Source organism: Monodon monoceros, unplaced genomic scaffold, assembly GCF_005190385.1.
Source record: "Monodon monoceros isolate NGI ecotype Baffin Bay Population unplaced genomic scaffold, NGI_Narwhal_1 Super_Scaffold_21, whole genome shotgun sequence".
NCBI lineage: Eukaryota > Metazoa > Chordata > Mammalia > Artiodactyla > Monodontidae > Monodon > Monodon monoceros.
Genome location: NW_021703778.1, coordinates 146,451,570 through 146,471,107, shown reverse-complemented (window position 1 = coordinate 146,471,107; position 19,538 = coordinate 146,451,570). Strand labels below are relative to the sequence as shown.

General features: G+C 55.2%; 1 protein-coding gene across 8 annotated transcripts in view; it reads left to right on the top strand.

Annotated features, from left to right (window-relative positions):
* LTBP2 (latent transforming growth factor beta binding protein 2) overlaps positions 1–19,538 on the top strand; it is a 98,153-nt gene that overhangs the window by 62,713 nt on the left and 15,902 nt on the right. For 5 of the 8 annotated variants that reach the window (XM_029239799.1, XM_029239796.1, XM_029239794.1 and 2 more), the window contains 10 exons: positions 627–701; positions 3,624–3,746; positions 5,388–5,552; positions 5,809–6,024; positions 7,134–7,153; positions 8,377–8,416; positions 9,327–9,440; positions 11,563–11,691; positions 12,389–12,517; positions 17,225–17,344. In XM_029239799.1, the coding sequence (XP_029095632.1) occupies positions 627–701; positions 3,624–3,746; positions 5,388–5,552; positions 5,809–6,024; positions 7,134–7,153; positions 8,377–8,416; positions 9,327–9,440; positions 11,563–11,691; positions 12,389–12,517; positions 17,225–17,344 (1,131 nt within the window). The remainder of the gene's footprint in view (positions 1–626; positions 702–3,623; positions 3,747–5,387; positions 5,553–5,808; positions 6,025–7,133; positions 7,154–8,376; positions 8,417–9,326; positions 9,441–11,562; positions 11,692–12,388; positions 12,518–17,224; positions 17,345–19,538) is intronic. The other 3 variants (XM_029239797.1, XM_029239795.1, XM_029239798.1) reach the window with 2 other exon arrangements.

Genomic DNA, 19,538 nt, shown 5'->3' with positions numbered 1-19,538 from the left:
TGGATATCATGGATTTATAAGTGCAATCGATGGTGAGCTTCTTCCAGGATCGGGGGGCTTTGTCAGCTAGGGTAGCATTCAAACCAAGTATCAGAATAACCTGAACTTAGAACCAGACTGTGAATTGTCATATTCAGATGTTTAAAAGCTAACAAAACAACTAGAGTTGTGTAAGATGCAGCCATTGGGAGAAAGTGGGTGATGGATGCACAGGACCTCACCGTACTATTTTTTGCAACTTCCTGCAAATCCATAATTACTTCAAAAACAAAAAAAAACCACACAAGTTTGTTCAATCACATGTTATATTGTATAACATTGATATCATATAATATATACTGTATCTAATAACTATATGACTATATTATTATAACTATATATACAAGATATATAGTCACTAGGTATCATTTTTAGTAATAGCAAGGTGGGCTGAGAGTAGCCTGGTGAGAGCCAGGGAAGGGATTTCAGCTAAGGAGGTGCAGCTACCCAGGGCAATGGCTTGGGGGTATGGGGCCTCACAGCTGCAGAGTGGGCTGGACATCCAGACTGCACCCCACTTCCCAGCATGGGTGACAGAGGAGCCCAAGGGCCCTCCAGTGAAACCTGTCTGTATCTTCAATCCTTAGCCTCCCCAGTGATTGAAAATGGCCAGTTGGAGTGTCCCCAGGGGTACAAGAGACTGAACCTCACTCACTGCCAAGGTAAGAATAACCAGGGACAGGGCTGGGCTTGGGGAGCAGAAATAACAGAGGCTTGATGATGCGGGAAGACACCCACATCCCCAGGTAGAAGGAGCAGCTGCCACTGTCTGAGTGGTCCCCACTGGGCAGCTCTAAGCCCCGGCTTGGGGGAGCTATGGGGGCTGCTGCTTCCAGGGGCCCAAGGAAGTCAGAGGATAGCGATGGTGCAGCTGAGAAAGCGCCTGGGAGCCAAGCCCTCCCCTCCTCCCCATCTCTACCCACCCCCACCCAGATCTGGGTGTGTGACTCTGTAGGGCTGTGTTGTGCTGTATCTCAAGGTGCTCCACGGTCCCCGCACATCCACTCACCTCCTGGGCTGCTCGCCCTGGAATGGGAAGACTTTTAACTCCAGGGTGGGAGATCAAGTCAGCCTGAGTTGGTGGGGACCACTATGGACTCTTCCCAGCAAAGCACCTCAGATGCTCAGGCCTCCTTCCCGCAGCCGGGAGCGGGGAGGGCACAGGTGAAGGGGATGGAGGGGGAGTGGGGGAGGGGGACCATAAAGCACAGTCCTTGGCCTTGCTGGCCTGGCTGGTAGGCTCTGTAAGGCCAGCTGAGGCCCAGGTGCTCTGCATTAGAGGCCGCCAGAGGGGCAAGGCCCAGGGACACCTCAGGACAGAAGAGCGGGCAGGGGGGAGCTCAGCCATGGCTCTGAGCAGGGAGCCCTTGTTGGCTGTGGACCTGGCAATAGGTGAGATATGAGCTGGGCCTTCCAGCCAGTGGGAGGCTCCTGGGGTTGAGGCAGCTGCCCCTTTGGAGAGCTTTGGGAACTGGACAAATCACTGTCTGTGCAGTTCACTTTGCTTGAAGCTAGGTTAGAGACGGGATTGACCCAGATGGTCTCCTAGGTGCCCCCCCCGTGGAGGCTTCAGGAGAGAGGAGTCTGGGGTGGCTGAGCTATCTGCCTGTGGGGATTTCTGGCCCATGGATAAGAACAGGTGCTTGGACCCGGCAAAAGGGAAGACCTCTGACCCAGCCGAGCCCAGGCTTAGCCTCCCTCCAGGGCAAAGAGGCAAGGACCTCGCGGACAGTGGGTGTGGGGAGAAGTTGGTATTTTTGCCCTTAGAGAGTGCAATGGGGCTGCTCATATCTAAACTGTCCACAGCGTCCTCTCCGCCTGGCAGGTTTCCTAGTCTGCAGTGTTAAAGTTATTCCCAGGATCTCGAATGTGCTCTCTGTCCTTCCTCCACCAAGCCCACAGGATTCAGGATGCCAAGGTGCCCTCCCCAGGAGGCCCTGCCCCTGAAACCTCCCCCTTCCCATGTCTGTGGCTGTGGTCTCCCTGTCTGGGATGGGACCCGCTCATCTCTGCACCTGCAGGCACCATCCCTCCTCTCTCCATCCTTCTCTCCTACTTCCACAGGCTAATTTTGGGGTATTGCTATGATCTGCATACACTGTGCTAGGTGTTAGTTCACAGTGATGGATGAGACGCAGCCGCTGCCCCAGGTGAAGACAGATGCCTTAACAATTACACACTATGAGAGAAGTGCTCTCGAGAGAAAGAGGCACTGGGTGCTATGGGATCCTATGGTGGGGCCCCTTCCCAGACTGGAGGATCAGGGAAGGTTTCAGGTGATACCTGACCTAGACTTAAAAAATGAATGGAGTTGGCCAGCTAGAAGGGGATGCGGGCATTCCAGGCCGAGGGATGAGTATGAGCAAAGGAGCAGTCTGGGCTGGCTGGAGTACAGCCAGTGCACCCACAGGAGATAAGAAGCGCATCCCAGGGTCTCATCAGAGCCACCGGCCCACCCACAGGCTTTTGGAAAATGGTGGAGGGCACTGGATACCAGGTGAGAGTTTAGAAGCTCCCTGTAGGAGGTGAGGGGGAGCCCAGAAGCTTCTCAAGCAGACAGGAGGCAAGTCAGATTTGTGTTTAGACATCACTCTGGCCATAGACTGGAGGCAAGCGGATCAGCTCCCCTTCCCAGCTCTCCCTCCCAATAGAACGTCCTGCTAAGCAGTAGGTCCCCTTGGTGCCCACCCTTCAGCCCCTTTATTCCTGTACTCAGTGCCAATTTCCCCAAAGCCTGTGAATGAGCAGGCGGCCCTGATGACACTGGGCTGCCATGTGTTATCTCCTGGCACTGGAGGTGGGCGGCCATCACAGACCTTCCATCATCAGCAAAGGTGCCATCGCTAAGGGGCCCTGACTTCTTGGAGCTCAGGGTGTGAGCCCTGTGATTTCCCCTGTCCTCCTAAACCTCTGCTCCACCTCCCAGCACCCGCCTCCATCCTCCCGCCTCCCCGTCCTTGCCGGGGCCCCTCCGTCCTGCAGCTTCTCACTGTGGACATGGTCCCTGGATCTTGGGTCCGCAGAGGTGCTTCAGGGTCTCTCAAGGAAGACTGAATAGGAGGGACTGGGCAGCCTGTTCTCCACCCTCCAACTCAAACTCTGCCCTCATCTACTCCCCCTGTTACGTCCCAGGATGCCGCTTACTAGTTGAGTGACTTTGGGCAAGTTACTCCTGGAGCCTCAGTTTCCTCACTTATAAAATGAGGCCGTGTGGACCTACTTGATAAAACTGTGAGAATTAAATAAGGTATCTTATGCAATCCACCTGGCATACTACCTGGCACGAGGCACTCAATAAACATTAGCTCTTAATATTATGACCATTATCGCCAGTTCCTGGACCCAGCGATTCACAATTTTTATCTCATTTTATCCCCCTACCAGGACTACATCGTCATTACTATTATTATCCCCACTTTACAAATGAGAAACTGAGGCCCAGAGAGAGGGATCACACTTAGTAAACGGCAGCTCTCTTATTGCTGTCCTTCTATTTGGAGAATCATAGGAGAACTCTGCCCCGACCCCTCCCCTCCATCAGGCCTGGGTCGGGGGGCGCTTGGTCATCTCCGCCAACCCTGCAGATATCAACGAGTGCCTGACCCTGGGCCTGTGCGAGGACTCAGATTGCGTGAACACCAGGGGCAGCTACCTGTGCACCTGCAGACCCGGCCTCCTGCTGGATCCATCCAGGAGTCGTTGTGTGTGTGAGTGCAGGTGGGACCCAGGGTGGGGACGCTGAGAGGTGAGATGGGACCCTCAAGGTCCACGGGCCAGACTGAGAGCAGAAGTGCCCCTAGACCGTATCGCAGGGTCCAGGGGCTGCTCCTCCACCTGGAACTGGGCCCCGAGTACCAAACCTGATCCCTCATCCTGCTGGGATGGAGACAGTCACTGCTTCTCTGTTTTCTCTATGTATTTCTTTGAGGGCTTTGCAGTTTGGGATTTTCTACCTCCTCTGTTTTTTCTCTCATCGTTACTGTCCCATCTGTTGCCTCATCTGCTTGGGGAGGATGTGTGTCGCCCCTGCTGTGATGTCTGGCTGAGCTGTGGCTGCCTCTTCCAGTGCCTGAGCTTAGAAGCCTGGTCCTTTCACTGCAGACGTTTCTTAAGGAGCCTGCCCATAGCAGGAGCAGCACTGCTGCCGGCCCCGGGGCCTTTCCATAATCCTGCGGTCCCCGTGTGTCCGTGAGCGCGTACGTGTCACTAGTCGTATCAGCATCGTGTCCATGTGTGTGCATGCGTGAACGCCCAGGCCGCTGTTTCCAGTGGCCTCTGTGGTTTCCAGCTGGGAGAGGCCCAGGCTGGCAGTGCCCCCCTCCACCCGCCACTCCCCATGGCAGAGCTGACGGCACAGCCAGACCAGGGAGGCCTGACCACTACTCAATAAAACCAGTCCCGACTGGCCTCTGCAAAGTAGCCACCCAGGTCAGGTGGGCCACCCAAGGCTCAGCAGAGTTCCCTGTAGCCGGCCAAGCCCTCAGTTTGTGAACCGCCAGGTACTGGGTCTGGGGAGGCCACAAGATGAACAGACTCCAGCACCACCCAGAGGGAGCACCCATGTGAGGGAAAGACTGGACCCAGCATCCCCAGGGCAAGGAGGTAGTAAGAGCCTTAGGTAGTAAGAGCCTTAAAGGGACAGCAGAGAACGAGGGAACCCAGAATGGGGAGAACCCAGCTGGCCACTCTCAGGAAGAGTTCATGGTGACTTATTTATTAGTTCTGGAAAGAGACCCTTCATGCAGGGAGGCAGAGTTGGCCCTTGGTGTTGTTATTTTCTAAACCCAGCGTGGCTCACACTCACTGCAGTCCGTGGGATTTTGATTCATGGATCCAGCCAGCCAGCCAGCCATCTAGCGAGCATTTACTGAGTATCTACATGCACCAGACATTGCCCAGGGTGTCTGGGCTGCAAAGACGACCAAGACAGGGCCTGGTCCCCAAAGCTCCCCATCAGGCCTGTGGTTCTCACCTCGTCTCATCTCCCCAGGGAGACTGCGGCCCTCAGAGCACACTGCTCCTCCCTCGTGCTCCCCAGGATGGGCTTTTGTAAACACGTATAGACTCAGAATCTGGAGACAAGCAGAGACATCCACATTTCCTGCTCTTAGCTTCCCCACATGAGTGTGAGAGTCAAGGGTCGCCTCAAACAGATAACATGAGGAGGTGCTAAAAGCATTCCTGCAGCTACTCTTCCAAATGTTCTGTGAGCATTTTCAGGGCCCCAACTTCTACATTGAGATGCAGGCCAAGCCAATCTGAACGCACGTGGCCGGTCACTCCTCCACCCACTGCCTTTCCCCTCCCGCTGGCCACCTGCCCATCCCCACCTGCCGTGTCTGTTGCAGCGGACAAGGCCATCTCCATGCAGCAGGGGCTGTGCTACCGGTTGCTGGGGCCCGGCACCTGCACCCTGCCTTTGGCCCAGCAGATCACCAAGCAGATATGCTGCTGCAGCCGAGTGGGCAAAGCCTGGGGCAGCAAGTGTGAGAAGTGCCCCCTGCCTGGCACAGGTAACCCTCTGTCCCCATCTCAGCCCCAGCCACCGAAGGGCTTCCTCCAAGCCAGTGGCCAGTTTCCCCTACCTGACCTAACGTCAGGCCAGAAGACTCTTAATTTTCCTTCCTGTTCAACTCCTTAACCCAACCTGGGGCCCCTCCCTCCTTGCTGCTACAATTGCCCTGTCCCTCAAAAGGCAGGAAAAGGAGGGCGCTGGGTTCCTGCGGGAGCAGCATCCCTCAGCTTGTCCTCTGACTGTTGAACTTGCAGAGGCCTTCAAGGAGATCTGCCCTGCCGGCCACGGCTACACCTACTCAAGCTCAGACATCCGTCTGTCCATGAGGAAAGCCGAGGAGGAGGAACTGACCAGGCCCTCGAGGCAACAGGGGCAGAAGAGCAATGGGACCCTGCCCAGACCAGCAGAGAGGCAGCCACTCCGGGAGGCCACTGGCACCTGGCTGGAGGCCGGGACCATCCCCGACAAAGGTATCTGGGTTGGGGAAGATGCCTGAGAGATTCCCCCTCCCCTCGGGTTACAGCACCTCAAAGAGCCACTGGACCCATGGCATTCCATCTCTGGGGCATTAGAAAAAGGAGTTCAGAGCAGCAGCACAGCCCTGGGAACGTGCTCTCATGGCCTGGCCTGATGACATGGCCTCACCTCCTCTTTCTCCTATATAGGGTCAAGAGGTACCCATGTCCCAGGGAGCTGCTGGTGGGGGTGGGAGAGGTCCGCCGCATCCTCCACTCCAGCTGACCAGGCCTTTCCATCCCTTGCCCCCGGCCACGCAGCTTCTGGGGCTGGTGCTTGCTGCCAAGACTGAAGAGTCGGCAGGTGGATCCTGGGGAATCTGGGGGCTTTAGATCCCCTCCCATGGCCTTAGAGTCAGAGCACTGGCTCCGGCTCAATCGCCTTGGGCCCAGGAGGCGTGGGGCTGGAAAGAGACTGGGCTCGAGGCACCCCTGGCAGGTGCCCTGGGAAACCACGCAGAAGGCAAGCCCGGGTTACTGGTAGCACAGGGGGCAGGGGGCCGAGGACATATGAGGACCAGGAGAACTAAGTGATGGCCAAAGTGCTCCAGGAATTGGGAACAGACAGACACAGAAGTCAGGCAGAGCTCCAGTCATCATGGTAACCAGACACTGGCCAGGCCAGGAGCAACTCCTCCCCTTCCTAGAACTGTTGCCCTGGCCTGTAGCCTGGGGCAGGGGCGGAGTGACCCGATGTGGTCGGGAGGGAGGAGGTGGCAGTGCAAGGAGGGTTACAGCGAGGATGGGGTGGCAGTCCACCCATGGGGTGGACTGGCCCGGAGCGGGTGGGACTCCCGTCACCGGGGCCATCAAAGGAGCCCCGGAGGTTTCCTCTCACCAACTGACCACTTTGTAGGCCTTCCAGACCTGGGATCTGGGCTGGCCAGTGCCAGAAGGGTGGCAGGGGCAGAGGCAGGTAAGAAGAGTCTGGGCTCTCTCTACCACTGAGCCTGCGGGAGACAAGGTCAGGAGGTCACGGACTGAACCAGCCCTGGCCATGGGTGGGAGGGAGAAGGCAGCCAGACTCTCCTCCCTGAGCTCACGCTCTCACCTTTCCTTCCCAGGTGACTCTCAGGCTGGCCAGGTAAGTGAGTCCTCCCACCAGCAAGTCGCGCAAGGGTGGCAGAGAGCAGGACCTGGTAGCACTGAGGCCGCAGGGCAGCGTCCCGTGAGGGAGGGAGGGGAGAAAGATGGCGTGTATGTAGGACTTTACTTGCAGAGAAGCCGTGGTGGGAGAGTTGATCCAAAGACCCAGTTTTACCCTAAAGGGAGTAATAACAGCGGCTCCTGTTTTTCCAGCAGCTGCTGTGCAAGCACTCTCATTCGGGAAGCTCTGGGGCCCCTTCAGAAAGGAAGCAGGACCGGGTCCTGTTAGTCCTGGCTGTCACTCAGGCTTTCATCACAGCAGATGAGGTCTAGAACTGGTTCCAGATTAATTCCGGATTCAGCACTTTCTGAGCCTGACTTGCTTAAGGTCTCAGGTCTCCTCTGTGAGTGGCTCGTGGGGAAGTAGAAGCAGAGCTGTGAATAGCCTCAAACCACTTCATTGAGAAAGGGGGAGCCCACCCCCTCTCCTGAGCCCAGGATTTCCCTGTAAAGAACTGAGTGTCCTCCTAGAAAAACATTCCAGAAGAGTGAAGCTGCTTCTTCCCTCATCAGTCTGCCAATCCCTACCCTATCCCTTGGCCCCTCCAAGCTGCATCCCTGACTCTCTGCAAATATTGTTTCCCCAGGGAGCTTCTTCTCTCCCTGGAGAAGCATGCATTGTCTCCCAGACCAAAGTTCTTCCGTGTCCTCCCAGCCCCAGCCATGCTCCTGGCCCTCTGCCATCCCCTGCCCATTTTTCTTTCCCCTGCTCCCCACAGCTCATCTACCTCTGTCCATGGGCTATGGTGAGGGACACCAGGTGTGGCCTGGGGTCCCAGCTTCACCACACTGGCCCTGTGACCCTCGGTAGACTGGTTAACCTCTAAAGCTTCTGTTGCTGTCTGAGATGTGGAGATCATAGCACTGATACGATACTTGTTGCTGTAACACTGAGCTGGCCCATTACATACATCGGCTCGTTTGATCATCACAGCCTTCTACCAGAGGATAGTTGAGAAGATTCACTAAGACAATAGACATAAAGTGCCTGGCAGAATGCCAGGGTGTAGTAAGAACTCATCAACACCTGGAATGAATGAAAGACTGAATGAGGGAGTTAGTTGGACGGGGAGCCTGGAGGCAGGGGTGAGTGTGGAGGAAGGAAGCACATCATGGGGGTGACAGGGAAGCCAACAGTGACCTCCTCCCGTTTCTGTGCAGGTCACAACCAGTGTTACCCAGCTATCTGCCTGGGTCCCAGGTGAGTGCCTCCTCCTAGTGGTGCCCAGCAAACAAAGGGAGGGAAGGAGAGACCTTAGTCTAGGAGGGGAGATAGTACCCGGGAGCTGGTGCACGGGCTCAAATCAGCTGAGGTTGTGGGCGATGAGACGTGTGATCAGTTCCCCTGGGAGCTCTGTATGCCGCAGGTGTTATAGGTCAGTGAAAGGCACCGCGATGCCTTACAAATACCTCCGCAGCCACAGCGCTCTTTCTGCCCTTCATGGTGCTGTTCAGCAAATAAACAAGACCAAAGAGGAAGGGCTGGCTGAAGCAGGGGCGGGTCAGGTTCCCAGAGCCCTGCCCCCAGCCTGTCTTCCCTCAGGAAATGGTTAGAGCTCCACAGAGCCCAGCTTGCCGGTCCCTGGGGCTGGGGACAGGGCACTGTTCAGAAGTCGGCTTCAGCTTCCTCTACTATGATGTGGACACTAATGCCTGCCTCTTAAGGCAGATGAGACACTGGTGGTTGAGGCAGAGCTCTGTAAACTGTAAAGAACTCTGCAGACAGAAGGAGAGTGCTGAAGTAGGAGTCAGGAGACCCGGGCTTCGGCTCCATCCCCAACAAGGTAGCGGCCTTGGACAAGTGGCCATTCCCACGAGCTTCTTCCACCTCCTTCCCTGCGGAGCGGGGAGACCAGATGTGCTCTGAGCCCCGTCAGGGCTCTCAGATTCTCTGACTCTGTTTGGGGCCAGGTTAAGTTTCAGGAGACGAAGAGGCAGGGGGGATGACCCGCCCTAGGCTCCACCCCTGGTTCTCGGAGGCCGATGGACTGGAGGGCAGGGAGGAGGACAGGGCACTGCACCTCTGCAGGGGATGTTGTCCAGGGGGTGGGAAAGCGGGCACTCAAGGGGCTGAGGCCCACTCGCTCCCCCCACCCCTCTCCCCTCCGCAGGAGACGCCATAGGAAGACCAACGCTGCCACTGCCTGGACAGGGGATCCCGGAGGCCCGGACAGAAGAGCAAGTGACCGCCCCCACCGATGTGCTGGTGACCCCGGCCCCGTCAGGTACCTGCAGCAGCCCCATGAGGTGTGGGCGGCCAGAGCCAACTCCAGGGCTCTCCCACCGGATGCACAGTGTCCAGTGAACTCCCGCCGGGGTCAGCGGCCCCGGCCGCATTCCACAGAGAGCACAGGGTGCCCCCAGTGATTGGGGGAGTCCCGTCTGGAGCACCGGTCAAGCCAGGCAGGAGAAAGAGAAGGGGTGCCTTCCAGGAGAATCCACGGGGCCTTCTCAAGGAAGGCGAGCACATGGGGCCTCCGGGAGCCTGGCTCTTCCAGGCTGTTGACCCTGGGTCAGCTGAGTACCCTGGCGGTGGGCAGCCTCCTGCCCACAGGGAGGCCCGACTTTAGGGAAGGAAAATGGTTCTATTTCTCAAAGTTGTTTAGCTGCCCTGGAGCCTGCGTTCCCCAGGCTCTGGCTGCTGCAGTGGTTGCGGGGTGGTATGGGGGAGATCCCCGGCACATCCACCTTGCTCTGGAATGCACCCTCCTCAAAGGCTCGTTGTCTGGGGACTTGGTTCAAGAGAAGCAGGGCTGGTGTTGCTGCAGCTGTTCCCTGCACACGTGTGTGCTCACGTGTGTGTGCTCGTGCGTGTGTTCCCACGAGCGTCCTCATCAGGGCCTTGCTGCTTGTAACCTCATAGACTGAGGTCACCTTGGGGTGAGGGGTATTTCCAGATCTCCTCCAGCAGAGGGAGAGACCCTGCAGGTTGGTGGAACAGTCCAGAGAGTGTGGGTGGGGTGGGAGCTTGGCCTTCCTAGGCCTGAACCAGGGCGTCCCTGCTGCCCTCTCCCAGGACCCCTGTTCTCTGGGCTCAGTGCACTGCTCCAAGGAGTGTCCTCGGCCCCCCTCCACTCGGCAGGCAAGATGAGCTGGGTTAAGGGGCTCAGCTGGGGATTCAGCTATGTGGGGACAGAATCCCTCCCACGATCTATAGACTTTCGCCTGATCCCCCTTCCCCCTTGCCATCCCCCAACCCCACCCCTCTGGGAGGACATTTAGAACCTGGCTGGAGGTCCTCCTGAGCCCCCAGGCTGACACAAACTTGGAGCCAGGCCAGGGGCAGGGTAGCCCGACAAACAGGCCGGTGTGCACGTTCAGTTCAGTCCAATTTAGCAAACGCTGTGAAGCCCCGCTGTGCACCACCACAGGCCACATACTGACCCATTTCCTTGGGTCTCTGGGGTTCCCTCAGTGCTGTGGGGCAGGGCTGGGAGTGTGGGTGTGTGGGCCTCCGGCTGGGACCCGGAGTGAGAGCATCACTCATTCAGTCAGTCATTTGTTCATTCGGCATGTTTTAGGTGCCGGGTACTTTTCTGGTATTACGGACACAGTTCAAAAGACTTATAGTCTCTTGCTCTCTATGTAGCCTCAGCCCTGAGGCCTGGCGAGTCTCCAAACTGTTTCTGAATTCAGCTTCCATCTCCCATTTTTACCCATTACCACCACCCAAGGCAGTCCTTGCTTAATTCATTTCAACGGGTTTCTAGGGGCCCTCTGTGCCTCCCCTCCCACCCCAGTCCATCTGCCATCTTGCTGCCTCTCTGAACAAGATGACATGCAAGATGCGTGGTCTTTCTAAGACAGTTCTGATCACACCCCACCTCCCATGACCCCCTTGCTTACAGGCCTGTCTCAACATGGCACTCAAGGCCCTGCTCAGTTAGCCCGCGCCCACCTCTCCCCTCTTCCCCTGGCAGTTGTCCCAAGACCCCCCTCACCAGATCTGTCTGTCTGCCTAAGAAAAACTGGTCAGGAGTTGCCAGGGAAGGGAAGCACTCGCTGTGGATGAGAGCTGTCCCCGTATTCAGGGTGATGTCAGGCTGGAGGCCTCAGCAGGGGAGCCCCTTTGCTGGGACGTGGGACACAGGTTACTGGAACCCCCTGGGTCTCGGTCAGAGGGATGCAGTGCTGCAAGCTCCATCCTGGTAGGGCTCGGGGCCCTGAGAGGAGGTGCTGTGGGTTCTTACACAGGCCATGCTATACGTGGATGTGGGAGGGCCCAGCTAAGGCCTGAGTGAGGCTTCTGTGGTCCTCTGAGGCCCGTGTGCCCTGCCCCCACCCCACTCCACTGCCTTCACCCATCCGCACCCCACCATAACCTCTGCTCTGCTCCATCACCCACAGGCATTGACAGATGTGCTGCTGGAGCCACCAACATCTGTGGCCCGGGAACATGTGTGAAGCTCCCTGATGGATACAGATGCACCTGCAGCCCCGGCTACCGGCTGCACCCCAGCCAGGCCTACTGCACAGGTATCCACGGGGGCAGCCTGGGCTCACTCAGTGGCTGGGGCGGGTGGAGGCAGGGCTGGAGGACAGTCCAGAGTCCAGGCAGCCGAAAGTCCGAGCAGTGCTGTGTGGTGGATGGACTGAGGAGAGCAATCCCTACGGACAAAGCTAACCTTAACCTCGGGGACAGCGGTCTCTGGGAGCACCATCTGATGAGTCCCCAGGACTTCAGGAGGATGCGAAGCCACCCCAGGGTCCCCTGACTGGTACTTGGAACCTTCAGCTCTGAGATCAGCCCACCCCTCAGTCTGCGTAGCAGACTGAAGCCACGGCCATCCCTGGGGGAGAGGTTCGGAGGCATAACACATAAATCATCCAGTGTGGGCCTCATCCACTCTCCCAATATTTTTATACAAGGGAGACACATCCACTGTACCTTGAAGGAGAAAGGAAGTTATCACCGGGCCACTGGGGGAGGGGGACACGGGGCAGGGGGGAGGTGCGGAGCCACTGCCCCAGGCCCTTGGTTCTTGAAAGGGCCCAATGAACCAACTTCATGGCCCTCAGCCTTAGAGATTTTTCAACTCCCAGCCTCCTCTGCTCCCTCATCCCCTCCTTGCCCCACAGCACCATTCCCTGTCCAGTCCTTAGCATGGCAGGTGGCTGGCAGGTGCCCAAAGGAAGGCCTCCCTGACTGTCCTTCTCACCTCCCTCCGCTCAGATGACGATGAGTGTCTGAGGGACCCCTGCAAGGGAAGGGGGCGCTGTGTCAACCACGTGGGCTCCTACTCCTGCTTCTGCTACCCTGGCTACACGTTGGCCACCTCGGGGGCCACACAGGAATGCCAAGGTAAGGTGAGCCACCTTTGCCCCTGGGAGGGGCACAGGACCGCACAGGTAGTGTTGGGGTGGAAGAGGATCCAGGCATTCACAGCACCCAGTGACAAAGCTGCAGACTGTGGGGAGTACGGGGGGCCGCAGGAACCAAGACCAGGGCTCTAACCTGGACCTGGGAGGAAGCAGACCCTGTGCTGAGGCTGAGGTCGCTGAGACAGATGGAGGAATAGGAATCTGAAAGGCAGCAACATTCACCAACGCTCCAAGGAACTGTGACTGGAGCCAAGAGTGTGAGGGGTCTGGGGACATGGCTGGAGATGAAGCCGAAAAACCAGGTCCCCAGATCCTGAGTGACAAGGAGCTTCTTTCCTATTGGATAAAGAGGGTGACCCGTGAGGACACCAACTGGGACTCCAGGCAGCCTTGGGAGCAGGCTTGCCTTTGCTGGGAAATGCCTGCAAGGCTTTAAGCTTCCCTGGGAAGCTCTGCATGGGGCCGCTGGACAAAGATGCTTCCAAGAAAGGCCCTTTAATATGCGGCATTTATACCACATACGAAACACTCCACATACTTTTTTATGAACTACAGAGAATAGGGTGCAGCACTTTCCAAGCAGTGCCGTAAGATCCATAACCGAGTTGGAATCCTTCACCTAGAGAATGACACTGCTGTTCTTGGGGCTCACATTGCTGGTTCTGGCCTGGGCGCTGTGTGAGCTCTAGGGTTACTGCAATGAGTGAGGTGTGAATGTTGGCACTGTGGGACGAGGAAGCACTGGTTCTGTATGGAGGAATGTGGGAAGGTTTCCCAAAGGGGTGTTTGAGCAGGGACAGAATAATAACAACTACCATTTAATGAGCACTTCTCATATGGCAGCACCGTCCTAAGCCCTTTATTTATGAAGCTCATCATCCCAACCCCGTGCTGCACAAATCCTTATCCCCATTTTACAGTTTAGCAAACTGAGGCTCAGAGAGGTGAATTGAACCACCCAGAGACCTCACACCTAGAGCCGTGGCAGAGCTGGAAACAGAATCAAAGTCACCCTGGCCCCCAAACATGGTTTGCTTCCAACATCTTCCCTTACACACACAGTGAAGGAAAGGAGGGAGCAGAGGCTATTTCGGGGAAAGGGAACCATTTCTGCAGAGGGCAGAGCAATGAACAAGCCTGGCGTGCTCTGGGAATAATGATAAATCCAGTGTGATGGGAGCGCGGGGTATGCAGAGGAAGTGTCAGGAGCCGACGCCAGTTTGCGAAGTGTCTTGAGTGCCAGGCTGAAGTGCTTGGTCGCTGTCCCACAGACAGTGGCAGCCAAGAGAGGTTTGTAAGCAGAGGGCGGCAATGCGGTCAGCCAGGTTTCAGGGAGATGACTCAGGCAGCAATGCTCAGAACAGTCGAGTTATCAACGGCAGAGGCCGGGAGCAAGGGGCTTCTCTGGGCTTCACGGCTTTGGCAAGCGTTGTGGGCCAGAGGCACTGCTCCCTGCAGGCCCAGCCCGAGATGCTGGCCTGGGACAAGCAGTGGCTGCTGCAGGGAAGGGTGTTGCCAGGACTGGCCCAGACAAAGGGTCCTGCCTCGTGCCAGCCTGGGTGTCCGGATGTCTCTGCCAATCCGACAGCTGCGGGAGGAGGCAGGAAGGTCAAGGTCAGCTGTCAGAGCTTCTCCCAGTGGGGTCTGGCTGCGGTGTGATGAGGCCTCATCCAGGATAACATCCACTTTCTAAATTTTGCTGCTCTGGTAAACCAATATCTCCTTATTTTAAATATTTACTTTATTCTTATTTATAAATTATTTCATTAATTTATATAATTAATAGAAGGCATTACAATTTCTAGAATTGAAATAAATATAAATAATTGATTAAGATAAATTATTTGATTATTAAATATTTAAAATAACGTTTACTTTACTAGTATCTATGAGCATCTTTTCGTGTATGAGCCTTTGGGTTTCCTTATCTAGAAACTGCTTGTTCTTATCTTTTGCTCTCTTTTCCAGTGGCCTTTGCTGCTTTTCCTTGTGGCTCTTTAGGAGTTCCTTATCGATTCCAGATACTTGCCTGGGTTTAGATATGACAACTCTTCCACCTTGTCCTCTGTCCATTGACCTTATCCACATGTCCTTTCTTTAACAGAAATCATTAATTCTGATGTATTGAAATTCACCTTTTTGCCTTATTTTTCATGCTTTGGGAGCTTTAGTTAACAAGTTCTTCCCCACTGTTAATTCACAAAGATATTCTCCTACACCTTCTTTCATTAAAGTTACAGTTTTGCCTTTCACGACATGTTTTAATCCATCTGGAGTCCATCCTTGCATGGGTGTTAATATCGGGTCTTTTCCATTTCCATTTTTCTCCATAGAACAAGTCAGTTTTCCCAGGCTTATCTATCAGGCAGTCATCCTGGCCCTACCAGTTTGTGGGTCCTTTTATCAGGTTCTCTTTAGCTTCCCAAAGGGAGGACCAGTTATTTCAGAATTGCCAGGAGAGTTATTAAAATGCAGGTTCCTGGGCCTGCCCAGTACTGCTGCATCAGAATCTCTGGATGTGGGCCTGGGAGTGTACATTTTATACCATCTGCCAGTGACTCCACTGTGCACTAAAGTGTCATGAAGTATTGCTCATGTCTGTAAACAAATGCTTACTATTCCATTCATGCAATAAGTACTTTGGGGGGGTCTGGGCTAGGTACTAAGGACACTAGGATAATAAGGCACATTCTCAGCAGTCAGGGAGAAAAAAAAGCAGTTACTATTCAATATAAGGGTTGATTCCTAAGGGAACCCTGGGAAGGGCCATATGGGTTGGAGGGGCGAGGGCAGCCTCACTGAGAGATGAGAAGGATACAGCCAAGCTGGTGGGTGGGAAGCCACTCCAGGCGAGGGAACAGCACGTGCAGAAGCTCCTTAGGCTAAACTCCTTAGGCTTATCCTGTTGGCCTCAAAAATATCGAGCAGTTGTATTGCCTGTGTACCTCCTCACTACTATAGTAATCATGTTATTACTATATGTGCTCTTATTTGGGATAAACATGATGAGTACCTCTCCACTCAACTCCATTCATGCAATCACAGACAACTATGCCAGAAATCAACAGCAGAAGAAATACCAAGAAGAGGCCACCTCAGCATTAAGAGATATTCCTATTAGTGAAGTAAACCAAGCGTTTTTTCGTGAGGCCAAAGAACTCTACACCAAAAACTGAATTGTATGTGGACTAATACCAAACATTTATACGTTTTTGACATTAAAATTTTGACCATAAAAGAAAAAGAAGGAGGCATGTGGGAAGCAGCAACCCAGGTGAGAGAACCAGGCGGGGCTAGGTCACAAAAGGTCTCACATGCCAGGCTGAGGAGCTTGGATTTTATAGAGTAGGTTTAATGCTAGAATAAAAATAATAATAGCTAACATTTCTTCAGTGCTCACCTTGTGTCAGGCAGGCACTGTGCTAAGCCCTTTACCTGGATTATCTCATTTCGTCTGCACAAAGCCTCTGTGAAGTGTTTGAACCATTGCTACGGGTTGGGGCAAGGGTGAGTCCTCCATTAATTTGACTGTGGGGGGCAGGGAATGGGGAGTGGCCAGAGTGACCTAGAGTTGACAAATTGAACCCACCCTTTTTTTTTTTAATTTATCTTTATTCTATTTATTTTTGGCTGCGTTGGGTCTTTGTTGCGGTGCACGGGCTTCTCATGGCAGTGGCTTTTCTTGTTGCTGAGCACGGGCTCTAGGCACGCGGGCTTTAGTAGTTGTGGCATGCCGGCTCAGTAGTTGTGGCACACGGGCTTAGTTGCTCCACGGCATGTGGGATCTTCCCGGAACAGGGATTGAACACGTGTCCACTGCATTGGCAGACGGATTCTTAACCACTGCACCACCAGGGAAGCCCTGAACCCATCCTTGGAATGGGAGTAGGGCTCTGCTGGCCATCAAACCAAGCAGAGGCATTTGTGTGAACAAAGGCTTGGAGGCTGGACCAGTGGGGATCAGCACACACAGCAAGGCTGGGGTGAGGCCTTGTGAGGCAGGCTGAGCAGCAGGGAACCCAGCAGGGGAGGGGCATGACCAGGCTTGGGCTTTCAAGCCATCACAGGGCACATTATGCTTTGGGACAATGGCAGAAACCAAACGGACAGATCCACAGCTGCCTAAGATGCTGTCTCTCACTGGCTGCTTAATCCCTAAACTTATGTTTTTGGGGGGTGGGGGGGCATGCCACGTGGCTTGTGGGATCTTAGTTCCCCTGACCAGGGATCGAACCAGGGCCCCTGGCAGTGAAAGCACCATCCTGGTCCTAACCACTGGACCACCACGGAATTCCAATCCCTAACCTTTAGGAAGGCCCCTAGGAACTCTAGGAGCAGACTTCTGGGGGATTTACTGGGGTCAAGAGGGGGACTTCATTGGCTTCCTCAGATAGTGCCATAGGCACAGCCACCTGACCTCAAGACCAGCCCTTGCACAGGGGTAAGGAGACAGCTGTGAGAGTCCCCATGGGCCCCCAAAGTAGCCATCCCCTCCGGGAGAAAGGAACTCAGGAGTTTGCAGGGGCCTGAGTTGGTCAGTCTCAGACCCTGCCATTCATGGCTGCAGCAAGGATGCCTTCCTTGCCTGGGCCTCAGCATGGGTGTCCTTGGCCTTGGCCTCTGAACAGATGTCCCAGGATCCCCTGCAGGGCTGGCCCCAACTCAGGACTTTGCTGTGTGTTTACAGACATAGACGAGTGTGGGCAGCCCGAGGTGTGCAGCGGGGGGCGGTGCACCAACACGGAGGGTTCCTACCACTGCGAGTGTGGCCAGGGCTACATGATGGTCAGGAAGGGCCATTGCCAAGGTAAGGAATGGGGTGCCGCTCTACCCTCTCCTGGCCCCTCCCCGGGCACTGCCCACCACCAGCTCCCCTTCCAGCTTATCCCCGACTGGGCCCCTTGATGCCGAGCCCCCTCCTGCACACAGAGAGACCTATCTGTGGATTCTGGAGCCCTTCTGTCCCCTCAGTGGGATTTTGACATCCTGTCTGTCCTGGCAGCACGGAGCACAGTAACTTTATGTACATGAGATCCCGGGAGCACCCCTCCATGCACCTCTGCCCCTCACCTTGAGTCATGCGGCAGAGGGAAGGTTGATCTATCTGGGAGGTGCCTGGGGCCTTGGGCTCGGCCTACTTGCTAAAGCTTTAAGGCTGTGAGCTCCTCAGAGCTGGACCATATCCTTAGATGACCATGCATGGACACCTGACAAATGTCCATGTGTTGGACACCCCAACAAATGCTAGTGGGATAAATGAACAAATGAGCCCTCATCCTGGCCCCCTTTCCCAGGCCCTGCCATAAGTTGGCTGTGTCATTGCCAACTGATGTCCTCACAGACTGGCTTGAACCTGCCACCATCATGTCAGCTCCTGGTAGCCCTGCCACTTCCACCCCCCCTGCCAGGCTGGGGGTCTCAGATGCTTGCAAGAGGCCTGGGTCATGTGCTCCCAAGACTGGCTGAGACAGGAAGGGGTGAGGGGGAATCCAGGCTCTCTCTGGAAGGAAGTCCTGCCCTGGATCCAAGGTTAGGCCCAGACGCCTCCCTGCCTCCAGGTTTCCCTGGGCCAAGATTCAGAGGGTCCTAGAGGTGAGAGATGAGCTTCTGTGTCTGGTGAAGGGAGCCCACCCCCTTCCCAATGCCACTACCACAGAAGCAGAGTCCAGAGCCCTGGCAGGTCTTGGCAAAGGGGAGAGGTCACTAGGGGTGTAGGACAGACAACGCTCTGTCTGCATCCCTGGCGTGTTACTTTCCCCTCTCAATGCCTCCCCGTTTAAACTCAGGCCCACTTATGATCAAAACCTGAACCCACTTCCCTTATCCTCACTAACTTACTGGGGACAGACATCCTGGCATGTTCCGGGAGAAGGGAGAGCGAAGGGAGTTAGCATTTGATGTGTGCCTGCTATGTGCCAGGTGCTGTGTTAGGGATCTGATAGACTGCCTCATTTAAGCATCGAACATTATTAATTTGGCATTAGACTTTGTTAAAAAGTAAAGCAAAACTAAAGGAAATGAACTAAGAAAAATACCAGGACATTAAAAATATCAAATTTATACTAACCAGTCCGTGCAAGAGCACAGGCTCTGGCGGAGACAGGCCTGGGTTTGGCTCTTGCCTCAATGTCTGAAAATGGAAACCATAATGCCCATCTTAGGGGCTCCTGTGAGGACTGAATAACCTGCCACATACAAAGTGCACGTGCAGCCCCTCAGCGAGTAGGGGGAGGCACTACTGTCTGAGGACCCGTTCTCTCGCACGTCTAATCTCCCCTCAACGCCAGGTTCCAGACACACACCTCGGCTGGGAGGTCAGGCTGAGTTCCTGGCCCAGGGCAGACACTCTGAGTCTGCTGAGAGAAAAACGGATGTAGCCTGCACACTTCCCCAGGTTTCCATCCATAACCACAGACCCGGCCCATCACCCCGAGAGCCCAGTGAATTTCCTCTCCTTCTTTCTTCTTCTTCCAACTAAGAAACCACTCTCTCCACTTAAACTTCAAGTATCTGCTGAAAGGCCTGAGTGGTCTGGACAGCAGCCCATCCAAAGTCTCGATGGCATTTCCATCGTACCAGGACTCTGGGTTCCCATGGAAAGGGGTTAGGTTCCCCTGCAGACTGCCAGGGCTCTGCTGTCCCCACCCACGTGCAAGGTCACCTGAGCGTCTGGCGCCTGAGTGAGCACCCTCCCCACCCTGTGCCCTCACAAGGAACAGAGGCAGCACCCTCACATTTCCTCACGCAGAGGCTGCAGTGCTGGTTAGAGAAGCTCCAGGATCCTCCCAGTGTACAGACAGCAGGTTGGCAAGCTGGTCCCTGGGGTGACTGTTTCCTTGGGTCTTCTGGGATCTCTTCAGCAGCCTCATACCAAGAGGATGTGAAGGTTTAGTTAGTCACATGGTCTCATTCTTTGGTCAGCAAACACTTGTTGAGCGCCAGCTGGGTCCCAGCCATGGGCTAGGAATATAGCAATAAAAAGACAGACAGCTCCTGCCCCC